Genomic DNA, 26,993 nt, shown 5'->3' on the forward strand with positions numbered 1-26,993 from the left:
AATTGCATACTCATGTTTTTCCTCTTCACATAGAATATGAAGCTCTCTGTGGTAGGTCATAAGAATATATATAGTTTTGTTAAATCTGGTTCACATCCAAATCGTGACCATACCTGGTACGACCATTTGTTCCCCCACCCCACCCCACCCCACCCCACACAGACACAAGTTGCATACACCTGGTACATCTTTTCACATAGAATATGAAACTCTCTGTGGTAGGACATAAAAATATATATAGTTTTGTTAAATCTGGTTCACATCCAAATCGTGACCATACCTGGTACGGCCATGTGTATCCCACATCCAAACAAAAATATCACACACCCACACACACACACACACACAAACACACACGTGCATGTACAGACAAACGCATGCATACAAACCTGCTTATAAAAGTCGAGCATCCCTCTAGGCTTTATAATACTCTGTACTTAGAACAACGTGTGCGATCTTACAACATGGCTGATGTTTGTCCTAACGCGCCGAAAAAAGCTCACCCTTTTTTGGGAAGAATAGAAAAAATGTTAGAACATGAAAAGATTCAATATTGGGTAATGTCAAACGGATGTACAGCCGGGTTTTTTTTCGATGCAGAAAAAGGAACCGTTTTGCTTTTCAAGTTCTCGGTCCCGGGACACACGATCTTTTCCTTTCACGTAGAATATGAAGCACTCCGAGTCAGGCCTAGGTCAAAAGGTCAACAACGTAAAAACCCCGTTCTGATGCATTCCCGAGCACAAACACACCCCACACACACACTCGAATGCATACGAACCTGTTTATAAAGTCGAGCACTTCGAAAGTTTTAACATCGGAAAAGGTTCGACCGAATTTCCAGAGTCAGTTCTTCACTACTTCGAAAGTTTGAACATCGGCAAAGTTCAACAGAATTTCCAGACCCCATGGATTTCTCGGCAGGTAAAAATTTGTATTTTAATCAATTAATAGTTAAATATAAATTGAAATACAATGTTTATGTAATTATCCAGTAGGCAATGATATTGATATAAACTTAGAACTAATCATTCTGAGTACAAAAATCATCATACTTATCTGGTCATTATGTAATCTGGTACGATACTTTATCTAAATTGTAAATATTCATTACATTTATATTACAGTGCAAGACCGAGTTAAGCTCATCTGTTTCTAGTGTATAGGTAATTAAAATTTGTCTCTTAGATCTATGTAGTGATCTAAAATGAGAATGTTAAGTTATTAAAAGTATGTTTTACTGTTTTATAGACAGCTTGGTGATTATTTCTGATGATGAGATTCCCGAAACAACCACTCAGGACCTTTTGAATCTGAGTTCCACACGTAAGTCACAACATAAAATTGTGAATGTTTCATGCTGTAAAAAGTCTTTCATACGTGAATATAACATTGTTTGTATCATATTCAGAATTTGAGGGACACGTGTCTAACAGTGATTACGACGGAGATATTTCAGGTGAGTTGTAATATATTTACCTTCTATTTACACAACAAAAAATAAATAAATAAATAAAATAAATAAAAGCTCTTTCACATGTTCTGTGACTTATAGATACGAGTGCTGCAATAGAAGACCCAGAGGAAATCATCTCAGAAACCGACATTCAACAAGACATCGAACTACAACAGATCTGCGCAGTGTGGCGTGAATTCTTCGAAGCAAAGACTGATTTATTGGAAAACTTTGGACAGATTGATTATACACTTGAATCTGGTCGAGGTACAGATTTTATCCCTTTACTGTACAGCACGCTTGAAAATGTGAATAGATGTCTCTCAGTGAGCATAAAGTTGATTAGAAAATTGTATGATAGATATGGCGCAGAAACGACTGAAATGCAGTTCGGATATGGAGATTAAAAAAAAGAGAACCGAAAATTCTCCATTATCGCATGATTTCTTTTATGACGGAAACCAGAGTTTTTCAAATGATTCGCACACACCCCTGAACCCATATTTAACTGAAGCGATCAACAGGCTGAACGAAAGTTTAATACCGTCACACCAAGTCGTTAGTGAGAGACCTAATCAGAGTCCAAATCACGTCGTATCAAACACAACGGTAACGCCGAATGATATATTTTCTGAATTAAATCAATGTCTGTTAGAGTTACATAATAACCTAAATGAACACGGTCATTCAGTACAAATAAACCCTGATCTAATCGATGCAGTCAATCAGTTGAATGAAAATTTAAGATCGTCAGAACAGAACAATACTCAAAATGAAAACCCCAGACGAATTTCCAGTCAAAATGTATCAAGTACGCCGGTCACGTCGCACGACATATTTTTCGAATTAAATCAATGTCTGTTAGAGTTACAAAATAACCTAATCGAACAAAGAGAATCTTTGCAGATAAATCCATGTTTAATAGACGTGGTGAATCAAATCAATGAAAATATGTCATTACCTCCCGTTCAGAATATCGTCTCGACTCCAGAAAACGCTCAGGAACCTAGTCCGTTATCTTCTCATGATATGATACACGAACTTAATCAAAGTCTTATGAGGATAAATGACGGTCTTGTTAACTTAATCGAAAACCCTGACAATATTGCACAAAATTCGGAAAACGATAATGAACGCAACCGCCCGATGGAAAACAAACACTCACCTAATACCCAAGATTCTCAAATGGAAAACACACATTCGCCCGATACCCAAGATTCTCAAATGGAAAACTCGCCCGATATCCAAGTAGAGCAAGAGGGTGATGGATTAGATCCTAATATTAGAATAATTAATCGGGAAAGATTCAACAACACTGAGATTAGGAGAAGAGTGAATTTTTCTTCTATCGCGAACGTTGACAGCTTTGCAGATTTTTATAATTATGTTTTAGAGATTTTAAACAGCGCGATTGAAATCGCTAACAATTTAATTTCTGCCAAGGATGTAGTCACCGTTGAAATTAGAGGTGATACGATCAATGTTTCATCACGCGTTCAATTAGACAATGGTGTCATCGATTTAGGTTCTTTTCTGACCATGCTCGAAAATGCAATTCAGAGTAAACGTGAAATTTTTACCGATAATACCCTCGAAATAGTCGTCCAAATCGTTCGACCACCTCGGGGTGGTGGAATTAGAAGGAAAATAGGCCATATATTCAAAACAGAAACCCTGCAGAAGAAAATGCAGCATCTATACATTTTTCACAACAGAGACAACATGTGCTTTGCCTTGTGTGTTAGCCAACTTTTGAATCGTGAAAAAAATGATTTTGAAACCGAACAAATCGCTAGAAAATTACAACACGATGTGGGATTATCCGTAAACACCGCTGTCAGCTTCGCTGACGTACCGAGATTTGAGAGACATTTGAATTGCAAAATCGTAATCGTACACTGTTCTGCTAGCAAAGCCGGATACTCTTTCTTTCAAACTAGCAAGAACCCCCACGAAAAAACCATTTACTTGTTTTTACATGACAACCACTATTACGGGGTTAAAAGTATCAACGGACTTTTAGGAACGAGTCATGTTTGTCATTTCTGCCATTCGGGGTTCGACGTTTTATGGAAGCATAAATGCGCTTATAGCTGCAACGTTTGTCACGACCCCGATTGTTACAAACACCCTAAGAATGTTACTAAATGTCCAGAGTGTCAGAGACTGTGTAGCTCCCAATACTGTTTCGAGAGGCATAAAGCAAAGATTCAATCGCACAAAGGCGAATATTCTATGTGTGAAACGGGATTCTACTGCGGTAAATGTAAACGTGTGATAAGGGATAATCCTTCTAATCGTGAGAATCACGTATGTGCCCATTCGAAATGCATACTCTGTGGCCAAAAACTCGATGAGGATATCGAGCATAGATGTTTTATACAGAGGGCCAGGAAAGAAAGCGAAAATACGGATTATGTGTTTTACGATTTCGAAACTAGGCAGGAAACAGGAACACATGTAGCTAATTTCATATGCTGTATTGATTTTAAGGGAGAGGAGTGGGTGGCTGAAGGGGATGATTGCGTCAGTGCCTTCTTTAAAAAGTTTCGGTGTAATGCATACCACGGATACAAGTTTATAGCCCATAACGCTAGAGGGTTCGATTCATACCTTTTGTTAAACCATTTAGTGAAAGAAGGAATCACACCCGAAATCATAGCACAAGGCGGTAAAATTTTGTGTTTCATCGATACCGCGTTTCGTCAGTCCTACATTGATAGTCTATCGTTCTTACCCATGAAATTGAGTAGCATCCCAAAAGCCATGGGTTTTTCGGAAAGCAAGAAAGGCTATTTTCCCCATTTCTGGAACACCGTAGAACATCAGGATTACGTAGGGCCGTATCCTGACCCTAAGTTTTACGGTGTAGATGGCATGATGCCTAAGGATAGAGAAGAATTCTTTAAGTGGTACAGAACGGTTTCTGACAAAGGGTTTGATTTCAAGAAAGAGATGGCGGAATACTGTGTGAACGATGTAGAAATTTTGAGAAAGGGTTGTATAGCTTTCAGACAAGAAATTCTGGATAGTACAAAGGTCGATCCTTTTAAATGCATAACGATCGCGTCTGTGTGCATGAAAATCTTTAGAACCAACTTCCTGCGTAAAGACACTTTAGCTATTCCGCCTCTTGATAATTACATCACCACTCAGAAATCTTTCTCAACACCATCCATACAATGGCTCGAATATGTTTCAAAAACGCAAAACCTACCCATTCGCCACGCGTTGAACGAAGGTGAAGTCAGGTTCGGTACTTATTACGTAGATGGTTACTGTGAGGAAGGGGAAAACCGTAAGGTTTTTGAGTTTCTTGGGTGTTTTTATCACGGCTGTGAAAAGTGTTTTCCCTCAATGACCCCGCATCCTCTTACCAAATCAAATGCAACCTTCGGAGATATCCGTCAAAAATCGATGGAGAGAATTAAGAATTTGCAAGACACTCTCAATTTGCAAGTCACTCTGATGTGGGAACACGAGTGGAATGAAATGAAGAAAAACGACAATCTCGTGCAAAATTTTCTAAAAGACTTTGACTTTCCTGAGCGTTTAAACCCTCGAGATTCTCTTTACGGCGGTCGAACAAACGCGTTAAACTTGCATTATGTAGCTCAAACCGGTGAGAGAATCGATTATTTCGACTTTACCTCGCTTTACCCATTCGTAAATAAGACAAAGACATACCCGATCGATCACCCTATCATCATTTATCGTGACTTTCAACCTCTGAAAAATTACTTCGGTATCATTAGAGCAAAGGTATTACCACCTAGGGGTCTGTGGGCACCTGTTCTACCATTTCGTGTAAAAAGCAAACTCCTCTTTCCTCTATGTAGAACGTGTGCCGAACATCAGTTAAAACATTGCGATCATACGGCTCAGGAGAGAGCTCTTATCGGAACATGGGCATCTATCGAAATTGAGAAAGCCGTCGAAAAAGGTTACAAAATTCTAAAAGTGTTTGAAGTGTGGCACTTTCCTAAAAGGTCTGATAAGCTTTTTACGAGATATATTAAAATGTTCCTCAAGACCAAACAGGAAAGTTCAGGTTATCCGTCCTGGGTCGTTGATGAATCATCTAAACGTGAGTACATTCGCAAATATGAGGAGAACGAAGGGATTACGTTGGATCCGAAATTTATCACTGTTAATCCTGCCAAAAGATCCGTGGCTAAACTCGCACTAAACTCGTTGTGGGGTAAGATGTGTCAAAGACCAGACAGATCGAACACGACCTTAATTCGAGATCCTGCCGAGTTTTTACAGTTCATGTTCTCCGATATTTATAATGTGAGTCAGTTCTCTTTTTTGAATGAGGAGGTGGCGATGGTACAGTGGCGTTACGCAGACGAGAGATTGATTAAACCGCTAAACGCTAATGTATTCATCGGCATTTTCACTACAGCGTACGCTAGGCTTGAGCTGTACAATTTGATGGATCGATTGGGTCAGCGTTGTTTGTACACAGACACAGATAGCGTCATTTTTAAAAGTAAGGAAGGTGACTGGATGCCACCCTTAAGCGATTACTTGGGTGGTCTTACCAGCGAACTAGATGATGGTGATCAAATCGTGGAATTTGTAAGCGCAGGTCCTAAAACCTACGGTTACAAAACCATGAAAGGAAAAACAACAATGAAAGCTAAAGGCATTACTTTAAATTATATCAATTCTGAAATTGTCAATTTGAAATCACTAACAGAACTGGTGGACGAGCGAGTGAAAAATCCGGATCATACAGGTCATCTCGTAACCACGCATAACCAAATCGTGAGAGATAAAAAGGGGTTTCATTTGAGAAACAAATCACAGTTGAAAAGGTTCAGGGTTGTGTACGATAAGCGTGTTTTATTATCTGATTTTACAACTCTCCCTTACGGCTATTAAGACTATTCTTGTATATATGTGTATATAGTTTCTGTTGATGTGTTTTGTAAAGGAAAATATGAACGTGACTGCTTTTGACGCTAGGATGCAACTTCCCTTTTCATGTATCGTATGTGGACCGAGTAATAGTGGAAAATCTTTTTTTATCAAAATGCTGTTGGAAAACTGTAAAGAGGCAATGTCGGTTGTTCCGGAAAACATTGTCTGGTGTTATACGTGTTGGCAGCCTCTGTACGATGAATTATTGACCAGAATAAAAATAATTTTTCTTCAAGGAATCCCTGATTCTTTGTGTGATGACGAACTATTTCCTCCAAATAAAAAAAACTTGTTGGTAATCGATGACTTGATGGAATCCGCCAGTAAAAATGACGAAGTAGAAAAGGCTTTTACAAAATACACACACCACAGAAATCTGAGCGTCATCTACCTCGTTCAAAACTTGTTTTTTCAAGGAAAGACCAGTAGAACAATCAACCTGAACACCAACTACATGGTTCTTTTTAAAAACCCTAGAGATAAATTACAGATCAGCATACTGGCTCGTCAAATGTATCCGGGTAACAGCAAGTATTTTTTAGAATGCTTTCTCGATGCCGTCTCTAGACCTTACGGGTATTTATTTGTTGACCTGAAAGCACAAACGCCAGAAGAACTTCGTCTCCGTTCAGGGTTGTTTCCGAGGGAGAAACCGGTTGTGTATGTTCCGAAGAAGAAGAAAAAACTTTAAAGTATCGACAACAAATGTCTGAGCGATTGAAAAAAACCCTCCCGTTGCTGAATTCATTACACAGGTCTCCATCCCGAAGGAGAAAGGATATATTACGCGATGCGCCCACAGATCTCATCCTGAGCATATGTGAACTAGCTTTAAACGTGCTCAGGGGAAACATACCACTGACGACAAAACAGTATCGGGTTTTAAAAAAACAAAAAAAATGGATCAAACTATTTGCTGATAAAAGAGCATCCGTTGAAAGAAAAAGGAAAGTTATTAATCAATCCGGAGGATTTCTTCTGCCTTTGCTCAGTGTAGCCATTCCTTTTATAAGCAGCTTAATCGCGTCCCGCAACAATTAACATGGAGACTGCTGAGAAAATGTATTTAGTCCCTCAACATCAGATCGATAAACTTAGAAACATCACCGCGGAGAAGGAAACCATAAGAAAGACTGTTGAAAACAACTTGGACGATGCAATACGTGGTATTTTATCAAGGACTGATCTGAACGATTACGATAAGGCGAAACTCTACGCGTCTGTGCTGCAAAATTTTTTAAACTTGGTTAAAGTAGGAGAGCAGGAAACCGCCCAATTGACCCTGTCTCTACCTAAAATATCGGAAAGCAAAACGGAAGCAGCTGTGACCGAACACCCCAAAGACGAGATCGTGCAAGAGGTCCTCGCTAACATTTCTGCTAGAAACAAAAGAAACGCTTCGTACGTTATGGAAAAACTTTTAAAAGCCGGGGCTGCGTGGAACGATAGCGGTGAATTCATTTTTAAAGGAAACACTATCAAAGGATCTCACATGGTGGATTTGCTAAAAAATCTCACGGCCCCTCATCGAGTATCCGACGAACGGAGGCCTTTAGGTTGGAAAGAGTTCTTACAGACAGTAGCCAACCTAAATATACCCTTTTCAGCAATACCTAATGGCGGTGTTCGACGCAAAATATCTGACATAAAAAGATCTAAAGATATCTCTCATCTTGTTTCCCCACCTAAAAGCAAAGACCACGATTCTGAGCCAGTTTTCAAATCCCCCGTTTTTAACCGTACTGACTGGTTTGATTTTTGAAAAGGACGAGGGACAAAGCATGTTATGTTATGTTATGTTACCCTTTATTTCAATAAAATAACTATTGTTTAACATTTTTCTTGTGAAGCATCGTCATTTAACATTCCACTACATATGCAAATGAAACATATCTAGAGAGTTAACACATTGTACACATGTAATTGAATGCTTTTTATTTACTCTAGGGTACATTTTTTTAACGAATGACACAACAGTGTTATCATTTCTAATTAAATCTTTGCTATACATAGACATAATACGGTTAAATGAATAACCTTTAGCTTTGTGACACAGAAAAAACACACAGTGTTGCCCGCAGCAAACCGACGTAAAGTTTTGAACTTGTACAGGGTTATATTTTATTTTGCAACAGTTCTTTGTCAAAAAATAATGAATCGATCGAGGAAAGAGTTCGTAGTCTGGAGGGTTTCCGTACGAGTCAAAAAATTCTCCTGTGTTTTCGTCATTAAGGCATAACGCTAGCCAGTGCTCACCCGGCATGATGAATAAAGCTGGAAACTTTCTCAGAGTACTTGTAGGTAGCTCGTCACAGGCCATCACGCCATGAAATATTTTATCTATTTCAGGACAACTTCTCATAACCTCCGTTAGTTCTCTGGTATCCATGAGTTACTGGTAATCGATGAGCACGTTTCTTCGATTGTTTATTTCTAGAATGCTGTCAAAACTGGCATACACTATTAGATTCACCGTGATCGGAAGTGGTTGACGAAATCTGAGTTCCAATCGCATATTGCCCGATTTTATTAATGACAAATGTTGCCCACAATCGTCATCGGGATTCATGTTGAAAGCGAATAAAGTATATCCGTTAAGGTACTCTTCTCTGTTTATCGACAGTGCCTGATCTTTCAGCTGCTTTCCTGATGCTAAAATTAGAGAATGGAATTCACGGACCACGTTACCGGACTGAAAAACAGGCTGAAACGGTTTTGCGGGATATTGCGTACCATCTACGTACAGCGCGATAAACTCTGCATCGTAATGTTTAAAATTAAAAGGGTTTTTATTGTACGACCCGCTGAAGGCGTCGTTGTCAACCATCCCAAAGATAATGGTTTTAGGTAAGGGACCGAGGAAGAGGTTCTCTTGTGAACAAATGCGGCTCCCTGCAGCTAGACTGAAGGTCTTTAAACAGACTCTTTCGATCGGATACTTGGCTGTGGCGGTGAGAAGTGCTTGTCCGTGACCGATTTTTACAGACGGTGAGACGGTTACTTTCTTCACAAAAAGAGAAGCGTTGAGTATTTTCAGATTGAAATTTGCATTTCCTTCCTTCATCAAACAGAATTCAGCTTTGCTGCGAACCATTTTAATCCTCAAATCGATCCCGTTCAGTAAAAGTTTATCCTGAAAAAATATATCCGAGTGAATGTGTCCAATCAGGTCGAAGGTGTTGCTTTCAGCACTGAAACTGGCCCTTTTTTTGAGGCCTTCGTTTCGTCCGTCCGGGTCTGTGGCGTCCATATGCCCCGCTGTGTCTTTGTAGAATAGCCCGGTGCAAAATTGTGTTTCCAGTGTATCTTTTCCATAGTTGATAAGACTTTCAAAGGTGGCACGGTATGGGTATGTACTGCTAGATTGAGAAATAAGACGATCCCCAAGCATGACATCCACTTGTGAAAAAAGTGAGGCTACGGGGTAGTTAACGACCCCAACCTTTGCATCGTTAGCTATATTGGAACCGTCGGGGTTCACGATTTTACAGGTCAGATGTAAAAAAGTGTTGTTCAAGTCGAGGTAATCCTCCCCGTTTCCAGCCACATAGAACTCCAGGGGCCCGTTGTCCGTAAGAGCGGAAAGTGGTGGTATTTCGACATAAGTGTACTTTTCGATACTCGTTTGGGTAAAAGGTAATGTGAAAATATCCAATTCTGTCTTGGTACACTCTGAGGATAGACTGTGTAAGAACGCCATGATGTTAGAAAATGTTCAGCCGATTTCTCTTGTGAGAGATGTAAGGGTGCCTGTTGCCTCTCTGCTCGGTCTTTTTCACACTGTTCTTGATTTTAGTAACCTTACGTCTTTTATTAGGAACCACATGTCGACGCCCTGGGAGCCTTTTAGATTTTTTACGCGCAGTCAACGCAAGCCCCGATCCGTCTTGATTCTGAGCTTGTGTCTTGCTCATAATGTTGTTGAATACGTCACTTACGAACCCTTTAGCAGCTGTTTTTAAATGAGGCTTTGCAATAGCAAAACCCCTTTTGAGGAACGGAACCGCCATTCTAAAAAGACCCTTGAACAGTCCTCCTAGCCCCGACCCATACATGGTGGGGGCGCCTTGAAACCCAGGAAGACCATTTCCAGCCTGGTGGACATAATAATCCACGTAGGTCTGCGGATGAACGTAGCCCCTATCCATCATTTTACATACGGAACGAATGTTTAGCGGGTCTAAAGTGTAGTTTAGCAATAAATTTCCCGTAACTAAAAGGTATAGGCTTGTTCTGATCCGTTTTGACTTCGATTACTATATCGGTAATGTGGTTCTTGGTGAGAGGTACGTAATGCAACTTATCATAAGTAATTGTGACGACTTTGTTGTTTTCACCCGTTATATGTACGCATCTCAGTAACGGAGCAAAACTGTCACCAACTCGTTGATACTCGATAACGTCTGTATATACATACATCGTATAAAAGCCTGCGTGAATATCAGAGGGGTTAGGCGCTTCTGGTTCTCGGGCCGTTATCGGAACACCGGGGTTCATACCGAGCATATATGCTAATTTTCCATTAGCTTTGAACGCAAAATGTTTTTGGGATACGATGCGTATTTTATTTTTCATAGGGTTATAGAATAGCTCTATTCCGAGCTCCATTTTCTTTAAGTTGTTGTTGATTTCACTAACCACTTCATCGATATTTTTATAATATCCTGGAGTGATATTAAAGTTACTGTTTAGTGTTCTCTTTCCATCCCTCTGAATAATATGACACATACTGTCTTCCTCCGTTAACGAGTACCAACTCTGGATATATTGAACCTCTGCGAGCGATACTTCCCATATTCCGTTCAAATCGATTGGTTTGGCGAATTTAGTAGTGTAATGCGAGATCTTATTATTAGGGTAAATATCCAAAGACGCGTTGCTTGGAAGGGTCACAAAGAAACCACACTCTTCCATGGTTTAATGAGTATAGTTTTCAGTTTTGTTCACGGTGATCCTTTTGTTATGTTAACTACGTCTTCGACCGGAACCCACGAATTAAATTTATCGGGCCAACCCACCCATTTCACCAGGCAGATTTTTTTCTGGTTTCGGGTCTTTTCAGACAAGATTTTCTCAATTTTAAACGTCTTGTCCTTACCGATAATGATCTTTTGTAGCTCGGGTTCATAAAATGTTCCGTCAATTTTTTCACCATCATAGTCTCGTAATTTATACACTGGGGGATCTCTCGGTATCCGTTCGGAGATTGTAAAATATTCATCCGTAAAGTTTTGCTCGTATCCTTTCTCAAACTGTCTTTTTAAACGAGAAATTCTAACGATATCACCAACTTTAAACTTGAAATTTAGTTTCTTTAATTTAGGTGTGAACAATCCGTAGAGGGTTTTAAATACTCTGAAGGAATTGGATTCGTTGACCTCGGCAGGTTTCATTTTGATGCTGGAATGGTAATTGTGATTGTACGCTTGAATCAAATCCTGAACTATGTCGATGTATTTTCTCGTGTTAAAAGCGGTAAAATATCTCCACATCCTGGTCTTTAGCGTTCTGTTGAACCTTTCACACACCGATGCTTTTTGCCCCGTACCCGTAGCAAAGTGAATAATGTCATGTTTTTTCATTAATGTTTGAAAATTTTTGTTAAAAAACTCCTTCCCTTGATCAGTTTGTAGTTTTCTGGGGACCCTACCTTCATTTAGAATGGAATCAAAAGCTTTAGTTACTTCGATTCCGGTCTTGTTTCGTAACACACGTACCCAGGCATATTTGGATAAAATATCTATACACGTGATCATAAATTTCGCATTGTCGTTACTCTCTGACAAGTTGCTCATATCGACTAAATCAGCTTGCCATTGTTCATCGATGTTCTTCACAAAAACCTTGTTTCTTTTAAACTTTGTAGATACTGGTTTATGTAGACTGTATGCATCCTGCTCTGCTAACCAGTTTTTTATTTCAGTATCATTAGCTCTTTTACCTATTTTCTCAACAATAGCTCTTTGCAAACTCTCAACACCACCGTACAAACCAGGTTCTGACGGTGTATAATATATATTCTTCATCAATCGTTCAGTCATTTCGAGTGTCAAGGCAAGAATGATCAAATACCAGTGTAGAATAAGCATTTATCTCAGAACACGTGAGTAAGGTATTACATATTCAATCAAAGTAACATTTTCCATTCTAAACACACGCAGGTTTAGATACATGTTTAGTTTACATTCAATTGATTCAGCAATACATATAAAAAAAATTAAAAAAAAAAAACTTGTTACACACCTATGTGTTAAGGACACACGCTATTTACGAATGTCTTCAGCATTTTTGTTTTAATCGGCTTCAGCCTTTTCTCGCAGTTAGAATAGACGTGGCTTGTTTTGAGGTTTCCCATGTATGCGATGGTTCAGCAGGTTCCAGAGATGAGTGAAAGTTCCAGTAATCTACGACGTCTTCGCACACTTGCTCGTTGAAAACGTCTTTGGTTTTCTCCTTGACCTCGTTCAGCACGGTTTTGATGTGAGGCTCGTCTCGCCATTCACACACGGTGGCTTCAGCGATGCCTTGAATTTTTTCCAGGGAAGGAGTGTGTTTGATTCCACACAGTTTCAGACCTCTTGCCAATGTGTATTTGAACCATGGTTTAAACAGTTTTTTCAGCAATCGGTAGGTGTTTAGGTGTAGATAGTACTCTTCAGGATCGAACAAACACGCGTGTTGGAGTTGACTCGGGTGATCGATCGCGCAGCCGTGACAGTTGTCCTTCAGATCTTGTTGGATAACTCTGTCCAGCAGTTCCCCCGTAACAGCACGTATGATGGTTAGAACAGTGTTGGTTATACACCCGTCGGCTTCATCGTTCGTTGTCAGATAGGTCAGATTTCTTTTTCCTAGGCTTTCACCGTCTTCAAAACCCGAACTGGTCACATCATCATCATCATCATCATCAGCAGCAGCAGCATACAGGGTTGCATCAGAGGTGTAGAAAACGGGGTTGATTTCACAAGACATATTGCTGGTTGACGTTCAGAATACTTTGGCTCGATATGTAATCAGACTCATTTATATAGCGTGTGGGAGGAGTCTTGGGGAGGTGGAGTTTCTGATCAAGAATAGTATATTGACGATCTCAGAATAAGACTTCTTCTAGCCTTTTTTTTATTTGCATCATTTCTTTGTCTCTTCCAGTTTTTTGGAATAATTCATCGATTTGCCGGAAGTAGCGTTGCAGATCGTGCCAGCTGGTTCGGTCATACCTCACTTCACAATTCTCTTTGTTATCAGGGGCGTTGTCACCGGTTAATACAGCAGCACAGTGCAGTGAAACTTGGTTCTTGGAGAAATTTGTTGCTCTGATACGGTATTTGCATTGAAGAGACGTACAGTTCCATTTACGTCTGTACGCATCCGGGGAAAAGAAATCCATTCTAACAATGTAGTCAAAATCCTTGCACCATTTTCTGAACTTTTTCCAGTCACCTTTGTTAAAAGTTACGTTCTCTGTAGCACGGCTCCAGTGGATGTGTCCCGGGACCGAGAACTTGAAAAGCAAAACGGTTCCTTTTTCTGCATCGAAAAAAAACCTGGCTGTACATCCGTTTGACATTACCCAATATTGAATCTTTTCATGTTCTAACATTTTTTCTATTCTTCCCAAAAAAGGGTGAGCTTTTTTCGGCGCGTTAGGACAAACATCAGCCATGTTGTAAGATCGCACACGTTGTTCTAAGTACAGAGTATTATAAAGCCTAGAGGGATGCTCGACTTTTATAAGCAGGTTTGTATGCATGCGTTTGTCTGTACATGCACGTGTGTGTTTGTGTGTGTGTGTGTGTGTGTGGGTGTGTGATATTTTTGTTTGGATGTGGGATACACATGGCCGTACCAGGTATGGTCACGATTTGGATGTGAACCAGATTTAACAAAACTATATATATTTTTATGTCCTACCACAGAGAGTTTCATATTCTATGTGAAAAGATGTACCAGGTGTATGCAACTTGTGTCTGTGTGGGGTGGGGTGGGGTGGGGTGGGGGAACAAATGGTCGTACCAGGTATGGTCACGATTTGGATGTGAACCAGATTTAACAAAACTATATATATTCTTATGACCTACCACAGAGAGCTTCATATTCTATGTGAAGAGGAAAAACATGAGTATGCAATTTGTGTCTGTGTGGGGTGGGGTGCAGTGGGGTGGGGGGGTGGGGGGTGGGGGGGGGGGACACATGGTCGATGACCTACCACAGAGAGCTTCATATTCTATGTGAAGAGGAAAAACATGAGTATGCAACTTGTGTCTGTGTGGGGTGGGGTGGGGTGGGGTGGGGTGGGGTGGGGGGAACAAATGGTCGTACCAGGTATGGTCACGATTTGGATGTGAACCAGATTTAACAAAACTATATATATTTTTATGTCCTACCACAGAGAGTTTCATATTCTATGTGAAAAGATGTACCAGGTGTGCGCAACGTGTGGGGCGGAAAAACACACATTGCAGCACCATATATGGTCACGAATGGATGTGATCCAGATTTAACATAACTATTCATATTTTTATGATCATGACCTTTGATCTAGATATAGAGAGTTAGAATGTGTATCTTTTTGACCTTTGACCTATACCTGTCAAAACTACGGTTACAATATATACAAACTATCTCTCTCTCATAGGCTTGTCCAAATGAGTTGTAGCATACTTTAAACAAGCTTTGACATGCCTTTTCTTTAGTAATGGAGTCTTACGGGTGAGCATGAGCAGTGGAGTGCATTGCCTATTGTTTTCTCTGTGATGATGGCACCTGCTGCCTCCAAGTGTTTCTGGAGCTCTTTCCGAGTGGTCCTTGACTCTTGGGCTACTCTTCTGACTATTCTTCTGACTCCCTGGACAGAAATCTTGTGAGGAGCTCCTGTGCATGGCCGGTTGATGAAGGAGTGATGTTGCTTCCACTTGTGAATAATGGCCCCAATGGTGCTTACTGGAGGATTCAGAAGTTTTGAAATATGCCTGTATCTGATTCCATCAATATGTTTTACAGCAATAAGGTTCTGAAGGTCTTGGGAGAGCTCTTTGCTTTTACCCATCATGAGATGTTTCTTGTGTGACACCTTGGTAATGAAAAGCCTTTTCACAGACCATCAATTTACTGACCCAGCTGATATTAATTTGCACAGATAGGGGGTATAATTACTTACAGATTTCAGCTGGTTCCTTGCCTTACCTTGCCTTGGAGAACTGCTTTTTCTTAGAATGTTCAATACCTTTTTCCTGTGTCATTCCACTTTATTATACATAACTTTATTTATGGACTTTAATGTCGTGAATTTTTTATATTTCCAGATTTCCTGAGTTAATAATGCAGTCTGGTGAAAATTTCATGTGAATAGCCTCATTGGAAATATGTTTACTGAACAAAATGTTGACGCGTCCAGTACTTATTTCTCCCACTGTAAACAGTTGATATGTATATATACAGTATCTCACAAAAGTGAGTACACCCCTCACATTTTTGTAAATATTTGATTATATCTTTTCATGTGACAACACTGAAGAAATGACACTTTGCTACAATGTAAAGTAGTGAGTGTACAGCTTGTGTAACAGTGTAAATTTGTTGTGCCCTCAAAATAACTCAACACACCGCCATTAATGTCTAAACCGCTGGCAACAAAAGTGAGTACACCCCTAAGTGAAAATGTCCAAATTGGGCCCAAAGTGTCAATATTTTGTGTGGCCACCATTATTTTCCAGCACTGCCTTAACCCTCTTGGGCATGGAGTTCACCAGAGCTTGAGGAAGGTGGAGGAGCACAAGGTCTCTAACATCCACAAGCTCCATGATGTCGTCATGGAGGAGTGGAAGAGGACTCCAGTGGCAACCTGTGAAGCTCTGGTGAACTCCATGCCCAAGAGGGTTAAGGCAGTGCTGGAAAATAATGGTGGCCACACAAAATATTGACACTTTGGGCCCAATTTGGACATTTTCACTTAGGGGTGTACTCACTTTTGTGAGTTACTGTGTAATATATATATATATATCAACATATCAAGATCAACACTTTGCTGAAATTGGTGCTTTGATTTGCTTAGTTGTACATCAGTCATATTTGGCTTTGGTTTCAGGTTTTAGTTATGAGTTATTAGAACAGATATTAGTTAATCAACTACTTGAAGGTAAGACCTACCTTTGTATTTTATTTTAATGATTTAATTTGGACTAGGTTTATCGTGGCTTTTTGTTAATGGCCACACATTGCTTTTAACAATCCATATTAGAGTGCGTTATGTGGCTATGTACAGTTTTGAGTCGCCTAAACATGTCTATTTTACTGTCATAAAGTTAGTTTCATATTCAGACATTATGATATTTACCTTTATTCATTTAGCAGATGTTTTTTTTTCCAAAGCAACTTGCAAATGAAGAAATACAAGCAAATATTTCTGGACAATGACACAATTTTACTATTGCAAGACTACAGAACCCTGATCTCATCTGCACTGAACACCTTTGAGATGAACTGGAATGATGGTTATGCACCAAGCCTTCTCACCTGACATCAGGACCTGACCACACTAATGAATGAGTACAAATCCTCAAAGCCACACTCCAAAATCAAGTCTTCCCAAAAGAGTGGAGGGTATTATAACAGGGATTGTTCATATTTAGTTACATCCCTAGAGCTCAGGTAATAATTTACCTGATTTTGGAGTCATTGTGCTACTAAAACAAATTCTTTGGAATATGCAAGTATGCAACTTTGCAAAGTAAGAATTCCTGACATCTGATATTCTCCCTCAGAAGCCCAAATGACAGACAGGCTTGTTTGCATATCCTCCTTTTCAGATAAGCCGTGCATGTCAACGCCTTCCAACTCCACCTGATAGCGACACGTTGGAGTGCTCTGTGTGTTTGAATTTGATGCACTGTAAAAAAGTGTAGGTTCTTAATTTTATTGTATTAGCAAGAAGTAAACACTTGTTTTCTGTTGATTTAATGGTTTTAAAACATAGAACACAAGTTTCATAAGGTAAGTAAGCCACAAACTCTTTCTTCTTGCTTTTGAATCTACTTCAATTTTAAGACCACATACAAATGGAATAAACTGTGTGACAAATTATTGTGGAAACAAATCAACTGTTAAAAACAACCCCTTTATTCTGTAACCCGGTATAAACAAACAGCAGCAAATGAAATAATCTATGGTTTTTACAGTTCTAATGGTAAGTACTTTGTTGGAAAGCACCATAGAGAGAAAGAAAGACAGTGAGACAGACGAGGCAGAAAGATGGCTACGGCACATACATATATACACAAATCCCTGGTAACAATAATTCTTATTTCTGCACTCATGATTGCATGATTGTAAGCCATTCAATCAATACCAAATGAATGAAGATGAAGAAGAATACACCAACATGCAAAGCGACACTTATCCACAATAATAAACAGTTCTTATCTTTTTCATTAGGTAAAAAACAAAAACAACTCTTAGGAAACGTTCATTTTTGCTGTTGTTTCCTTAAATATAAACAATCTGAAATATACAAAAAGCATGTTATACATTTTTTGTTGATCTTTGTCTCAGAACCATTTTAAAGTAGCCTACATTTTACTAACCTCCACCTCACAAAGATTACGAGCTAGATATTATAAGGAATTGATCCCAAATGGCATTGAAAAAAGAAAACTGAAATGTCAGCAGCAGATTAATTATATATATCTAAATGTGGTCCATGGCCCTTCTACATGATATGCTGTATTGCCCTTAATCCATGGAGAACTGGTACAAGATAGAAAAATAGAAGTGATGGACTAGGAATAATGGCCCCAACACCCAAAATGGAAATCCAAAATCCAAGTTGACTAAGTCCCAGCTTTCTACCCAATGCAATCCTGTGCAATCTCTCACTACATTAGCATAGCCCGCTAGGAGACAGCAAATATAAGTTAAGGCTTTTTGAGGACCTGAGGAGTTTAAAAAATGTGACGAGGCACACAAAAGGCAAACAACAGACAGAAAATAGAAACATAGAATGAGATAATAGGAAAGACACGTACATGTCTGCTTGTTCAATGTTAGCAATAGGCCAAAGTCTGCTGATCAAATGAGAAGTAACAGAAGCCAATGGAAAGACAATGGCCTTCAAAGATGGCTGGCTTTATAAGCAGCACAGTCAGCATTCTTTCATACTCCTAGTTATCGAATTTATCCCTTCTTGTCTTTCCTTCAGAACAAAATTCAGTGCAAGGACTCACGTGGAGTGAATGTTTAGACATCCTGGGCATCTGGGCCACTTGAACAAGACCGCAGTGGACTGCAACATATAGGTTCTTTATAGCTCTCACGAAAGGCTAACATATTTTGCTTTAATCAATCAGTAAAGTAAAAATTTTTATTTGTTTGTTCCAAAATAAAAGCAAAAAAAAACAACAAAAAAAACCCAAAAAGAAAGTAAAGCTAGTTATGGCATACAAAATATGCATTATATATATATATATATATATATATATATATATATATATATATATATATATATATATGTGTGTGTGTGTGTGTGTGTGTGTGTGTGTGTGTGTGTGTGTGTTCAGTTTTTTAGTACGATCAGCTTTGGTAACAACAAATTCAAGACCAGCCATCCTGTTCTTAACAGCATTGCAAACTGCAAACCCATTTTAGGGGGTTTTTTTCTCTCTCAGAGTCTCCTTTCTAAAATGAGAACATATGTTTTCAAGTATGTGGACTGCGCTGCGTCATAAGGATGTCCGGGCTGTGAGTGACAGAGCTATTGTGCTGAGGGCTGAGAGAGTAGATACGCTGGATGCAGATCCAATTGCGTTGGGGCCTGGAGATGGACAAAGATAAAAAAACATAAAACACTAAAAGGAGCAAAGGAATTTGAGCAAAACTATAGAATTTAATGCCCTGTCAATTCATTTTCATAATTAGGTTCTTAGTGTCATCTGTGATGAATTTACCACCGACTGTATAAGAAAGAAAATTTTGTCTTTTCCCCACAGATTTCAGAATTTTTTTCTGCCATTTTCTCAACTTAAATCTGGATGAGTGGCACTATAATTGGTAGAGATGAGTTGAGTGCTACCAATCAGAATGAGTCATCTCATTTTGAGTTTCAACTTACGGATTGAAGACCGAAAAATTGTCCTTTAGGATTTTTTGGTAGAGATCAGAATTCATGTTTCCCTCAATTATTGCAAGTTGCCAAGGCCCTGAAGCAGCAAAGCACCCCCACACCACCACACCACCACCACCATGCTTGACTGTAGGTATGGTTTATGCCAGATGCAATGGGACCCCTGTCTTCCAAAAGGTTCCACTTTCGACTCATCAGTCCACAGAACATTCTCCCAAAAGGTTTGAGGATCATCAAGATGAGCCTTAATGCTCTTAATGTTCTTCTGGGTTAGCAGTGGTTTTCACCTTGCCACTCTTCAATGGATACCATTTTTTCCCAGTGTCTGTTTGAACATGGAGTGATGAACAGTGACCTTTATTGATGCAAGAGAGGCCTGTAGGTCCTTTGATGTTGTTCTTGGCTCTTTTGTGACTTGCTGGATGAGTCATTGCTGTGCTTTTGGAGGAATTTTGGAAGGTGAGCCACTTCTGGGAAGGTTCACTACTGTGCAGAATTTTTCCATTTGGAGATAATGGCCCTCACTGTGGTTCTTTGGAGTCCCAGAGCCTTTTAAATAGCTTTTTAACTCTTCCCAGACTGATGTAGATCAATCACTTTCTTCCTCATCATTTCTGGAATTTCTGTGGCATCTTGTGTTACTGGGTAAGACCTTTTAGCCAAATGCTGTTGAAAAAGTTCTAAATGCTGTTGAAAAAGTTCTATTTAAGTGTTGATTTGATTGAACAGTGCTTGCAGTAATCAGGCTTGGTTATGTCTAGTCCAACTGAACCCCAATATATATGCAGTTTCATAGATTTGGGGAATTAGTATTTATGGGGGCAAATACATTTTCGCACAGGCCCAGATGGTATTGGATAAATTTTTTGCTTCAATAAATAACATTATCATTTAAAAACTGTATTTTTTGTTTACTCAGGTCGCCTTTCTTTTATCTTAGATTTTGCTTCTATAGTAACAGCCACAGAATAATAATAATAATAATAAAAAAAACCCTGCAATTGTTGGAAAACTGTTGGGGTATAAGATGAATAAAACACTACTGTATATGCGGCTATTGGAAAATAATCAACTCTGCAGTGGTTATGTCTGTCTGCTTTGTGTTGGGCTGCATGGCACTACCCTGTTGTTAATTATTTTCCTAAAACAGCATCCCTTGTTGTGTTTTATTCCTTACTTAATTCAGTGGTTCATCTTTTCATAAGAAATTTTGTGATACAAACCTTTTACAAGAAGCTTTTCGAAGAAGCTGGATCTGAATCAAAGTTTTAAAATACTTTTCTCCTAAAAAAGATTTTTCTAAAACCACAGGGAAACACATACCAGATATTCTGGGGATTGTGATTTGTTTGCTGCTGCTGCCCTCTCCTCCTTCTCCGAAGGGCTTTATCTGAATGATGTATTCTTCATCTGGAGGCAGAGACAGTTCCACTGATGTGGTGTTGGTCTCCATCACTCTAGGACGACTGTGTCTGTTTTGCTTGTACAAAACCTAAAACGAACTGCAAGAGTCAGTGGTAACCTGAATATTCAACAGAAAAAAAAAAAAAACAGGAAGGCTGGCCTGTACATTCTGTTCAGGTAAGAATGGATGTTTAATAAACATTTACAAGGACTTTTTCTAAATAGCTTGTCACTCTTAAAGACCATGAAATTAATTTTTAAATCCCCATTACAGAGGATTTATTTAGGATTGATGTTTAAATCAGACTGATCTGAGAACAACATTTTGAATCAAAATGTTAAAAATGACTAGTCTTTATAAACATGTGATATAATAAATTTTTTTTCACTTGTCAAATGACCTCTTTTATGCACACCCAGATGTGTACACACCTGACATCAGGATACCGACCAGAAAAATGTGAATGGATTGTATTTTTATATCCATAGATATTGTTTATATTGCTAACAAATGAGATACCTTATATCCCATGACCTCAGATTCATTCTCCAAAGCTTTCACTTGCTCCCAATTCAGTATGATCTTGGAGTTGGATGTGTTCCACATTACCTTTACAGGAGGCTGACTGGGAGCTAGAAACAAACAAAAATTGTTTTTTTAAAAAAAAAAGAGATTTATGAACCAATACTACAAACTGCACAGCATTTTCCATGACTAGTAACTGTAGTAAAAGTATCCAAGGATGCACTTTAATTCAGGTGAATTCATTCATTTAATGAAGAAATTTCTGTACTTACGAGGTTTCTTGGTGGTCACATTGACTGCTGCACTTGGTGGTCCAGCTCCAGCTGTATTGTAGGCCCTCACTGTGATATAGTATGTGCTGCTCCCTTTTAAACCCTGAATAATAGCTGATGTCCGATTACCCACCGTCCTTAACACACTAGCCATATCCTCTTTCTCCTTCTTCTCCCAGTATCTCAGCTAGATAGATAGATTCATACAGAGAGAGAGAGGGGGAGAGAGAAACAGAGAGAGAGAGAGAGAGAAAGAGAGAGAGAGAGAGCGAGAGAGAGCGCAAGCCAGAATGAACATGTTAAGCCCACTCAGAACTGATTTATATTTAATTTATTTAAAAAAAACCCCACAACCATCAGACCTCCTGCCTATAGTCTTCCTAAGTAGTTTTGGCAACTTGGCCACTAGGTATACTAAAGCAAGCATGACCAGTACACTTCATTCAATTGAATGTTACATTTGCAAACCAAATTGGAGGTCTTAGACATTTCACCATGTTAAAGCTGCAGTACAGAACTTTTATTTATTTAAAAATGAACAAAAAATCAAATATTGAGAAAGTACATAAAAAATTAGTGTTCAAAACTGTCTCCTTACCTTACCCCGATCCGCAATGATAAGCTTATAATAATGATTTATTATTTCAATTCAATTCAATTCAATTTTATTTGTATAGCGCTTTTTACAATAGACATTGTCTCAAAGCAGCTTTACAGAAATATCAACACGGTATATAGATATTAAAGGTGCGAATTTATCCCAACTGAGCAAGCCACTGAGTGGCGGTGGCAAGGAAAAACTCCCTAAGATGTTAAGAGGAAGAAACCTTGAGAGGAACCAGACTCAGAAGGGAACCCATCCTCATCTGGGTAACAACAGATATTGTGAAAAAGTTAATTATGGATTCATATAAAGTCTAAGAGCTGTCGGGTCAGATTTCACGGGAAATGTCAGTGTGACGTCATTCGTCTTTGCATGGTTACACCACGTCCATGAACAGAAAGAAGAAGAGCCAGCTACTATTATTTACAGACCCCCAGGGCCATATTCTGAATTCCTTGTTGAATTTGCAGATTTTATCTCAAACCTGGTTGTTTCTGTAAACAAAGCATTAATTGTTGCCCACTTTTTTATTCATTTTGATAATCCCGAAGCCCCTCTGAGAACAGTGGTTGTGTCTATTCTAGATTCAGTAGGTGTCAATCAGAATGTAATAGGACCCGCTCAGTGTTGGTCACACTCTTGACCTGATACTAACATATGTATTAAATATAGAAAATATAGTCACAATTCCGGAGTCTGAAGCTATCTCAAATTATTATCTCATCTCATTTAAATTGCATATTGACCATAATATGTGCACCTTGCCACGCTACCACATCAAACGTACATTCACGTCAGCTACTATACAGTTTTATCAATAACCTCCCAGAGATATCAACTATGATTGGATCACCGTCTGATCCCAAAGAACTTGATCAGGCAACTGAATGCTTGATCAGAGTCAACGTTCCACTACATGTTAGATCAGGTAGCTCCACTAAAAAGAAAAATAATTAGAAAGAAAAAGTTAGCACCCTGGTATAACGATCACACACGCAACTTAAGACAGACCACTCAAATATTAGAACATAAATGGCATCAAAACAAATTGGTTGTATTTAAACAACATGTAAGGAGATCCACCTGAACTATAGAAAATATCTTAGTGTTCCTAGATCAGTCCATCTCTCCACCCTAATTGAAGATAACAAAAATACTCCTAGATTCTTATTCAATACCGTAGCAAAATTAACTAGGAACAAAACCACCACAGAAACTTGCACACAATCATTATATAGCAGCGATGATTGAAAATATTGAAAATATTGAAAATAAAATTGAAAATATTAGACAAAATATTCTATTAATTAATAGACTTAATAGAATTAATAGAGTATTAATTTAAAGTCAGACAGTCTTCTAACTAACCCTGTAGATAGTAATATAGCAATATCAGATCAATGATTAGAATGTTTTACTCCCCTATAGTGACCCAACTATTTTAATTAATTCCTTCATCACAATCATCATCTTGTATACTAGATCCCTTGCCTTCATCCATCCATCCATCTTCTATACCGCTTATCCTTCCCTTGCCTACATGTTTCTTTAAACAGATTATTCCAGAAGTAATCAAATGCCTTCTAAAAATAATCAATCCTTCCCTTAGCACTGGCTATGTACCTAAATGAAAACTATTAAACTAGCAGTCATCAAACCCCTGATTAAAAAACCTGACCTCGACCCCTGTCAACTGTCCAGCTATAGGCCAATATCAAACCTCCCCTTTATCTCCAAGATCTTAGAAAATGTTGTTGCACAGCAGCTATGCTCGTACCTACATAGGAATAACATTCATGATTAACAGTCAGGATTTAGGCCTCATCATAGCACAGAGACAACACTGGTTAAAGTGATAAATGACCTACTACTGGCCTCTGATCATGGTTGTGTCTCCTTACTTGTGCTGTTTAACCTTAGTGCAGCTTTTGATACAATTGGTCACACTATTCTCCTTGATAGACTATAAAATGTTGTTGGCATTAAGGGAACGGCCCACCCTTGGCTCAGGTCTTATTTCAATCATCGCTATCAGTTCGTAGATGTAAATGGTGACTTCTCTATGTATACAGTGGTAATGTTTGGTGTTCCACAAGGTTCTGTTTTAGGCCCATTGCTTTTTTCCTTATATATGCTACCTCCAGGTCAAATTATTTGTAAACATGGAATTAGTTTCCACTGTTATGCTGATGATACACAGTTGTATGTTTCAACAAAGCCAGATGACAGATACCAGCTTAATAAAGTTGAGGAATGTGTAAAGGACATTAGACATTGGATGCTTATTAACTTCCTTTTACTTAATTCTGACAAGACAGAAGTATTTCTTCTAGGACCACATGCAGCTAGAAGTAAGCTTTTTGATTACATAGTAACTCTGGATGGCCTTTCTGTTTCATCATGTTCAGCAGTAAAAGACCTTGGTGTGATTATTGAACCCAGACATTCATTTGATGCTCATGTAGATAATATAAAAAGGATAGCCTTCTTTCATCTCAGAAATATTGCTGAGATAAGAAATATAATGTCACTACATGATACAGAAAAATTACTGTAATGCCTTACTGTCTGCATGTTCCAGTAGGTGCATAAACAAGCTCCAGTTAGTCCAGAATGCAGCTGCAAGTGTCCTTACTAGAACCAGTCTACATCACCCCTATCTTATCCACACTGCATTGGCTCCCAGTAAAATTTTGCATAGATTATAAAATACTACTATTGACCTATAAAGCACTGTTTAGTCTCGCGTCACAGTACCTTAGTGAACTTTTGGTCTTTTAGGATCTGCCACGCCTACTTTGATCAAAAGGTGCAGGCTATTTGTTGGTACCTCAAATAGTGAAGGCTACAGCAGGGGGAAGAGCTTTCGCTTACAAAGCCCCACAGTTATGGAACAGCCTTCCAACTGGTGTTCAGGACTCAGACCCAGTCAGGTTTTAAGTCCAGGCTGAAAACATATTTGTTTAGTCAAGCTTTTTGGGAATAGTTTTTTTCTTAGGTAAAGGAGCAGCTCTAGAGGGCTCACAAGCATGACAGTGTTGTGGTGAACTGGGATGTTTGGATGCTGTCACCCCCGATGGTGGAGTGCCTGGATGCCTTATGTCCCAGGGTGCCCTCATGTCTGTGTTCCCTTCTGGTTCTCCCTTTTGTTATGCTGTCATAGCTAGTTTTGCCAGAGTCCCTGCTTGCACTCATGCAAAGTACATTGTCCTTAACCATTATGGGACAATGAGCATACCTAATAATCTCTCCCTCTTTTCCCTCTCTCTTTTAGTCGAGCTACACATGATACTCCTTAGATACCAGTGATACTGACCCCTTCTGCTCTCCGGACCTGCCTGATCCATCTTGATGCCCTACCTCTGGTTGGCGTTCTCATCAATTGGAAGTTACACTGCTGCTGAGGATGGCCCCACATGGTGCAGCCTAAAGGTCATTGAGATTACTCAGGATGGTACCACTGAAAAACTATAAACATGGCTTTGAACCTCAATACATATGAACAGTTATGCTATAATGGCTAGAACTAGAATTGCTATTATAGCTTTAGGACTGCAATTGCCACAAACAGTTTTGCACTCAAGTCTCCATCAGTGAACAGTGGATAAATTCAACAAAACAGACTTCATGTAAAAACTGTAATGAATTTTCCTGGTTACACAACTGCACTATTTGACCAAGTAGCATTAGCACATTTATAGGAGGGATTTATTTATAAATCACACTATCCATTGTTACTCTGATGAGGATGGGTTCCCTTTTAACTCTGGTTCCTCTCAAGGTTTCTTCCTCATATCATATCAGGGAGTTTTTCCTTGCCACTGTCACCTCTGGCTTGCTCATTAGTGTCATGTATCACGAAACTCTGGACTCCACTTCCCATCAGCCACTGCACTGCACTAGCTGTCACATGACCACCTGCACCTGACTCACGTTTTGTTAATGAGCACTCGTGTGTGTATATATAGTCCTTGTCTGCACTGTTTGCTGGTCTTTTGTTGTCCTAGACTCTTGTCGTTCGTGGCTCTGTGTTTTGTGGCATGCCACAGTGTTCTACCAAGTTGTCGTAGTGTCTTTGTTTCATAGTATGTTTGTTTCAATAAATGCCATTATCTGCACTTGCTTCTGGCTCAACCTCGATACGTGACAGAACGAAAGACCCTTTATCAGAAGCAGCAGATCACCAAGATGGACGCCTGGTTTGCAGCATATGAGGAGTGGTATAGAGGACTATTGGAGCAGGGAAGAAGGACAGATGAACTACTCGCTCAGAATAACCGCGTGCTAGGTCTGCCGTAGCCGGACAGACCATGCACCAGGCCACACCCGGCGTTCATGAAGGACTACGCCATGCCACGCCGACAGGAGGGGGAATCTGTGGTCGGGGCTGAGACCAACTCCCACCCTCCCTCCCCTATTATGGCTCTCGTTCAACCTTCACGTTCAGTGGAGGACGTCACTCTGCCTCCATGTTCCGTGAGAGACGTCGCTCCATCTCCTACTGGACTCAAGAATTCCCCACTGTTCAGCTACCTCAAGGTCGCTCTGCCTTCCTGCTCGGCTGAGGACGTCGCTCTGCCTTCCTGCTCGGCTGAGGACGTCGCTCTGCCTTCCTGCTCGGCTGTGGACGTCGCTCTGCCTTCCTGCTCGGCTGTGGACGTCGCTCTGCCTTCCTGCTCGGCTGTGGA

The 26,993-nt window shown here is 39.5% G+C and overlaps 1 protein-coding gene and 1 long non-coding RNA gene across 2 annotated transcripts in view; one reads left to right on the plus strand and one right to left on the minus strand.

Annotated features, from left to right (window-relative positions):
• Nucleotides 1–224: 224 nt before the first annotated feature.
• LOC128615207 (uncharacterized) lies at nucleotides 225–1,586 on the plus strand. The gene is made up of 3 exons (XR_008387158.1): nucleotides 225–1,326; nucleotides 1,412–1,459; nucleotides 1,556–1,586. It is a non-coding gene; the product is annotated as an uncharacterized LOC128615207 (long non-coding RNA).
• A 17,346-nt stretch (nucleotides 1,587–18,932) lies between these two features.
• cntn4 (contactin 4) overlaps nucleotides 18,933–26,993 on the minus strand; it is a 284,000-nt gene continuing 275,939 nt past the window's right edge. Inside the window, exons 20-23 of the mRNA XM_053636675.1 lie at nucleotides 21,702–21,888; nucleotides 21,424–21,536; nucleotides 20,823–20,991; nucleotides 18,933–19,190 (exon numbers count right to left, since the gene is read on the minus strand). Coding sequence (XP_053492650.1) covers nucleotides 19,099–19,190; nucleotides 20,823–20,991; nucleotides 21,424–21,536; nucleotides 21,702–21,888 — 561 coding nt within the window. The 3' untranslated portion in view covers nucleotides 18,933–19,098. The remainder of the gene's footprint in view (nucleotides 19,191–20,822; nucleotides 20,992–21,423; nucleotides 21,537–21,701; nucleotides 21,889–26,993) is intronic.

The sequence above is a fragment of the Ictalurus furcatus genome, chromosome 11 (genome assembly GCF_023375685.1).
Source record: "Ictalurus furcatus strain D&B chromosome 11, Billie_1.0, whole genome shotgun sequence".
NCBI lineage: Eukaryota > Metazoa > Chordata > Actinopteri > Siluriformes > Ictaluridae > Ictalurus > Ictalurus furcatus.